Source organism: Psammomys obesus, unplaced genomic scaffold (genome assembly GCF_907164565.1).
Source record: "Psammomys obesus unplaced genomic scaffold, mPsaObe1.curated_primary_1811, whole genome shotgun sequence".
Lineage (NCBI taxonomy): Eukaryota > Metazoa > Chordata > Mammalia > Rodentia > Muridae > Psammomys > Psammomys obesus.
The window spans coordinates 5871217-5878076 of NW_026588752.1; the positions used below are offsets into that span (position 1 = coordinate 5871217).

General features: G+C 54.9%; 1 protein-coding gene across 1 annotated transcript; it reads right to left on the reverse strand.

Annotated features, from left to right (window-relative positions):
- Window positions 1–1483: 1483 nt before the first annotated feature.
- LOC129674427 (brain-specific serine protease 4) lies at window positions 1484–5604 on the reverse strand. Its single transcript, XM_055604386.1, has 6 exons — window positions 5484–5604; window positions 4778–4804; window positions 4169–4340; window positions 3754–4028; window positions 2410–2567; window positions 1484–1941 (listed from the first exon to the last, which is right to left on the reverse strand). Exons 1-6 carry the CDS (start codon window positions 5602–5604, stop codon window positions 1735–1737), a joined length of 960 nt encoding a protein of 319 aa, XP_055460361.1. The 3' UTR covers window positions 1484–1734.
- Window positions 5605–6860: the final 1256 nt, after the last annotated feature.

Sequence of the window (6860 nt, forward strand, 5' to 3'; positions counted from 1 at the left end):
TAGACAAACACTGCCACCATCCCACCTAAGCCATCAACTGGGGGACCTCAGATAGCTGTTGAAGGCACTTCAGCAGTGTGATGCTGGAGGGAAGATGTGAGGGATGGACTGGACACACGAGCCTGGAGGAAACGGTCAGATAAAGGAGAGGACAGAAACAGGACAGAAAGGGGAAAGCTAAAGGAGAAGGGTAAGAGCTTGAAGAGAAAAGGAGCAGGAAACAGAGTAGAGGAAGAGGGGACTGTGGGAAGGAGAGGGGGCAGCCAGGGAGAGCCAGGAGGTAAGCACGAAAGAAGGGTAAGGGACGATTGCAGACAGAGGACACGAGGTCACAAGAGGACTGTGGGGACTCAGCCAGGCATGTGCTGACACCCGGGACATGAGTCACCAGGCACTGCCAGGCTGCAGCCCTTACAAGCAGGTGGCCGGTTTGGGCTGTTTGTTTTTAAACACTCTTTATTGCTTTCTAACAATAAAATGAAAGAAATCAAAACCACACAGGGCAGGTGCGTCTTGGCGGCGGTGGGGACTTGCCTCACATGTAAGAGGCCCTGGGTTCCACGGCTAAGGCGTGGGGGATGGGACAATGGGAGCAAATCTTTCGGGACCGGACTTGCCTCAAAGCATGTGGCACACACAAACCTGGCGTGGCAGCATCCACGCCACCTCTGTCGTTTCTGGTAGGATATACTGTTTAGCAAAGATTGTCGCGGTCGGCTATTGGAGCTGGCTACTTTCTGACATTTATTTTTGGTGAATCTCCGGGTATAAAGCAGACACTCACCCAGGATCTGTGAGAAGTCCACAGCCCTGCCCGGGGAGGGAACAGCAGTGTGTGGAGGGAGGACTCAGGCAGGGGCCTGCGGTGCAGGGCTGAGGGGCATCAGACTTCAGTTGCAGACATTCTGTTAGCCACAGACCTTCTCATCGCCTGGACCACGCTATCGCCACACTCCTCCCTCCTCCGCGGGGACCGGAGAGGTGATTCAAGCCTGCTGCCTGAATGTTTTGTACCTCCTTGGTGGAGAGGAATTTATGGGCTCAGTGGCGAATCACCCCATGAATCAACAGCCGGCCGGGTGTAGGAAGACAAGGTCTGGCAGAGGCCCGCTTGAATTTGCTTCAAGAGCAACTAACGCTGAGGCCTGCAGTGGGGAGAGGACCTGGCCTCAAAAGGAGCCAATCCCCGTTCTCACAGGCTTCTCAGTAGCCAGCCCAGCTTTGGTGAGGATCCCAACCTTACCCTCCTCAGTATAGCACAGCCATGTCCTTGGGCTGCAGTCTCCTGCCTCCTTCCGACCTGCCGCCTCAGAGAAAAGGCTAGCAAGAGCAAGGAGAGCCCCGTTCAGGGGGCCGAGCTGGAGCTGTGGCCAGCACCATGTGCAACCTCACGCTAACAGCATCCCAGTATTTTTGTCCTAACTGGATTCTTGCCTCATGTGTCCCCAAACATGGGAGAGAGAGAGAAAAAAAAAAAAAACTGAGAATAATTTATTGAAACTGGAATAAATATGTGAACATGGTTTTACAAATATGTATTTACAAGCTATTTACAAATAACTAAAAAATCATTGAGAGAGAAAGACGGTGGCCTCAACGAAGGGGCGGGGCCTCGCGATGGGCGGGGCCAAGAGGTTCCTGCTCTCCTGTGCAGGCCGCGGGCGCCCCCCGGAGGTAGAAGACATGTTTACAGCAGAGAGAGCCGCTTGAGGCTGCTTCTCTCCAGATCCCAATTTAGGAGCTCCCGGTGTCCCCACGGTCCTTCAAGTGCCCGCGCAGCTGCACCCCTTGCACGATCCTCTGCACCCAGGAGCGGTGAGCTAGGAGGCTGGTGTACACACCGGGCCGGTTGCGCTCAGCGCAGCCCTCTCCCCAACTGATTATGCCAGTCAGAAGCCAGGCGCCATCCACCTGGCACATCAGGGGCCCTCCAGAGTCACCCTGCAGAGAAGAAGGGAAGTCAAGGAACCCACGCCGTCAGGCAATGCGCACTGCCCCAGTGTCCTTGGAGGCTGCAGTACTGGGCCACCCGGTCTGTGGAGGACAGGCCTTCCAAACAGAACCGCTTCTGTTGGCATGTCCCCCCCTTACCGCCCCCACCCCACAACCACCAGGACCAGAGATGAGACCGCTTCTGTTTAAAGGATTAGAAAGTCCTTATACCAACTGGCAACGTAGGCACTGCAGCCAGGCTATATGCTGGCCACCTTGGGACTGGCCTTTGGGAACACGGTTCTAAGCCACCAGGCCATCCTCAGAATACCAGCTGCCAAGCTGCCGTGTTAGCGCTGAGGTGCTCTGTACGTAGCCATGTGTAAATAAGAAAATGAACGGCTCAGCCGGGCTAAAGGGGGCCCACAGCAGCTTTTGAGTCTCCCAGCTGGGGCCCGACAAGGAACGGGTACTCACCAGACAAGCATCACGCTCCCCTTCCAGGTAACCAGCACACAGCATGTCCTCAGTGATGGCTTCCTGCCCGGCACCCCGCCAGTACAGGCGTTTGCAGAGTTCTGAGTCGATGATGGGCACCTTGAGCTTCTGAAGGGTCTGAGGGTGGGGCAGGGGCACTGGGAACAGAAGGAGAGAGTCAGGTCTGCTCTACGGAGCATTCTCCAGGTGCTTTCAGGAAACCCTAGTACAGGATCTCCACCTCTTGGCCCAGTGTGTTCAGACACGGGTGTGTAGTGCTAGATTTTCTGTCTTCGATAAGCTCCCCCACCCTCACCATGCCCACAGAGCATGCCCACATGGCATCCCTAGACTTCCTACAAGGGCAGTGTGTTTGGTATCCCCTAGGCTCCGAATTCCGTCAGCCCCATACCCTCCCTGGGGTTAGTCTGTGGACCCCAAGGAAAGGCTGCAACTGCAGAGTCCCCGCATCTGCCCGTGCCCGAGCAGTTCTTCTGGACCCAGGTTACGGCTCTGGCTTTCTACCCTTTCTCCTTATGTCGTCTAGGTCTCCTCTGCTGTTATCTTCCATAGATCATTTCTGCTTGTTGGGGCTTATTCCAGGCTCTGTCGAGCTACCATCTGCCTTCTCATGCTCTCTTCTACCTCTTTATTTCAACTGGTTTGTGATTGTAGATGGTTTCTTCCAAACCTCTAGACTTGGTTTGAAAGTCGTGCTTTACAGCCATGGACTACATTTCCTCCTGGGAATTTTCCTTGCAGTTCAGAGACTATTACCAGGGGCGGCTATTCCTGCTTGTGCTGACTACATTTCCATCTTGCCACCGCTCCCTCCACGTCTACCCATTCTTGTGTCAGTCATCAGCTTTGAAAATCAATCTCTCTCTCTCTCTGTCCTGGAACTCACTATGCAGGCCAGGCTGACCTTTAACTTACAGAGTTCTGTCTCTCAAGTGCTGGCACTAAAGGTTGTGCCACCATGCCTGGCTTTTTCTCTCTTTCTTTCTTTCTTTCTTTCTTTCTTTCTTTCTTTCTTTCTCTCTTTCTTCCTTTCTCCCTTCCTTTCTTCTTTTTTTCTTCCATCCTTCCTTCCTTTTTTCTTCCTTCTCTTCTTGTTGCAAATCTCTATCGTTGCTTTAAAAGATAGCCAAAGATTCCTTTCACCTAGAGATGACCTAAAAATTGGCAGTTCTTTTCTTTGACTTCACTTCTCTAGTCCCCAAATCATTTTTTTTCTTGTCTCTATAATGTATATATGGCCTCTACCCTCTCCTACCCCTGGCATTTGCATCTGAGTGGCACCCAGCTGTCCCCGACCCTTCTGGATTTAGAGGAGGACTGTACCTCCATCGCGAATGCTTCCCCAGCCTGCGATCCAGCAGTCAGTGTTGGGAGGGAGCTGGACAGAGGAGTCAGGTAGGCAGATGGGCAGGACCCGCTCAGAGAATTTGATGGAGTGTTCCAGGCGCACCAGGGCAATGTCTGCACGGGTCCCCTCCTGAGAATACCTGGGGTGAGGCAGCACCCAAGCAACACCCACTTTCTGGGACCTTGGGCCTGGGTTCTCCAGCTGCCAGGCCCCTAACAATATTGAGAACAGAAATGGCTTGTCCACACTGCTGGAAGGAAAGGGGGAGAGGGAGATGTCAGAGAGAGAGTGCCTGGTACAGTGACAATCAAATATCTCCAACAGAACCCTGGACAGCCCAAAGCCCGAGGCAGGGTCCCGAGGGGTCGGGGCAAACCTGCTCCCACACACCTCCTGAAGCAGTGTGCAGCTGTGATCACCCAACGGTTGGTGAGCAGGGAGCCTGCACAGTGGTGGGTGCCATTCTTGAGGATGCTAACAATCCAGGGCCACTGGGCATCCGTGCTGTCCTCGCCACCCACAACCCGGTTCAGCTGCTGGGGCTTCCCGCAGTCTGGGGACCCTGGCAGAAGGGATGGAGTTCTGTCATCTCCACAGACACAATCGTCTTCTGGCTCGCCTGTCGGCCCACCTCCAAGCCCTCCAAGGCCTCAAGCCTGTGTCCCAGCGCAGCACGTGCCCAGCACAGGGCTTACTGCAGTCCCTGTTCCTTTTAGCTCTTGGATGGCTGGCCTTTTCCCTTCCTCCAGGCTTTAGCTGGCCTTCCCTCACTTCCCTTAACCTTGATTTCTGTGGTTCTGTTGGCCTCTTACCCATCTGTCCTTCAGCCTTTTCTCCTCTAAATCCGTCACCTTTTTTATAACCCACTCAGGCTCTTTTCTGTATTCCTTTCTTCTCGAGTTCTTGCTCCCCTCTAACTGCAGTCCCCACTTCTGACCTACCCCATAAGGTGAGAAACAGAGACCACGGGCACCCACCCCCCAACCTGCTCACACTCACCGGGAATGTTGGCAGCTCTGAAGGCAGCTGAGGGCAAGAGAACAAAGAGGGTCAGGCCCGGTGTGAGAAGCTCTGTGCTCCATGTCTGAAGAACCTCCATCCTGGGCCCTCCAGCACCATTCACACATGCATAGGCACACACACACACACACACACACACACACACACACGCCACAGCTACCTCTAAGCCCTGCTTGGGACAAACATCTTTAGACCCCTGCCTCCCAGGCCATCAGTTTTTGTCCCATCATACTACAAGGAGGAAGAGAGCTTGGAACATACACACAGGCACCCAGGTTTTCTGCCCCCCGCTCCCGTGAAAGCCTGGGCAGCTGTTCTCCTATTCCAGAACAAAAGGAGTAGACCCAAGATGTAAACCCTAGAGGAGGAAGCAGGAGACGGAGGACAAAGGGAAGTGACATGACAAGGTGTGATGAACCACAAGGATGAGAGATGTGTTCCCGAGCACTCACCCACATTCAGTTCTCATAGCTTCCAGGGAAACTGAGGCCTGGAGCACGAAGCTAAACAGCATGCCAGAGGCAGGGGAGGAGAGACAGAGGCACAGGGAGATGAAAGGAGACAATGGGAAGAGGAGAGAACAAATTCAAGGGAAGTTGCTGAGCTGAGCAACAGGAGAAGGTGACTGTGGGTAGGAAGGGGGAGGGAAAGGGGGAGGCGGGAAGGAGCAGCCCTTGGGGCTCACCTGTGGAAGCCAGCAGCATCAGAAAGATTAAGCTCCTGAACTGGTCCCCACCCAGTACTGGGGAAGGTCTGGAAACCACCACAGCTGAGAGGGGTGGAGACCCAGCAAGGCTGCTGGCCATCTCAAAGGACCTAAGGGTTGTGCTGGTTGCGACTGGCAGGGTGGGTGGCTCTAGTGTGTAGGGTTCCCTACAGGTCGCCCCAGGTTTTATCCTGTGAGGAGGAATGCTGTTGGACCAGTCTCCCAGGTGGCTGAGACTGAGCCACTCAGACTGTGGGTCAAGGAGGAGCTGGGGTTGCCAGGAGGAAGTAACCAGTTACTGGGGCTAGGGGTGCCATCAGGAGACTGGATGGGGGGGGGTCAGGCTCAGATGTTGTGCCCAGGGTACACCTGCAGAGGGGCTGGTAGAGACTTGTGTCTTTCTAGGGCACGGCTTTACCACTGACCGTCCAGGTAAGCAGAGGAAGATCCCTGTAGCTTGCAGAGCCGTTGGGGTGGGAAGGGGCTCAGTCTAGAGCGCCTACACCTGGGGTAGAGAGTGTTAGGAGCCCCTGTGTCCTTTTGTTGGGGTTGCCAGGGTGAACTTGTTCTTTAACGGCCCATGTCCAGTGCCCTGGTTGCTTCCATGACTCAACCCAGATACTTGGGGCCCTGGCATCCCGTTAGCCCACTTCCCCGAAAGCTGTGACTCAGACCCCAAGGGGGCGGGCATGGTGGCCTCTTGGCCACTTGGCCAAGCTGCTCCTGGTACTTCCACCCAGTTGCCACTGCAAGTGAACCTTGGGTGATTCATTTCTCACCTGAACTCCAGGAAGCAGGCCAACCGCAGAGCTGGAGCCATGGCCTCTGCCCACGCCCCCAGTCCACTTGGGAAAAACAGCCCTGCAGCCACACTCACATCCTGGGACCCCCACAAAGGGCCATGGAGCCGGGGTGCTGTGGCTTGGTGTGGATGGTTCTTGACTCAGTGCCATACACTTGTGGCACGCTGGCATCAGGCAGCACCCAGCCACATCTTCCCAAACAAACACTCCCTCTGCCCAGAGTGAGCTTCCGAGACTGGACCGGGCTGTGGGAGGAAACGAGGCTGAATGAAGACAACACTTCAGTCTTTGGCTCTGTACCCCACTTTTGCCGTCCCCAAGTCCCCTCATCACCCAAGATAAGAAAAATGGGCTGGCTTAGGGAAGTCAGCAGCCTGGCGGCTGGGCCAACTTGGGAGCTCAGTGTTCCCAGCCTGACCCTAGGGGGAAAGGGGAGGGAAGGGGTGCGGCTCACAGAGGTGCTCTGAATAATAAACAAACAAACAAACTAGGGAAAGAAAGAGAGGTTGATCTTTCTATGGCCAGCCACAGCTCTCCTGGGAGCTCCCTGTCC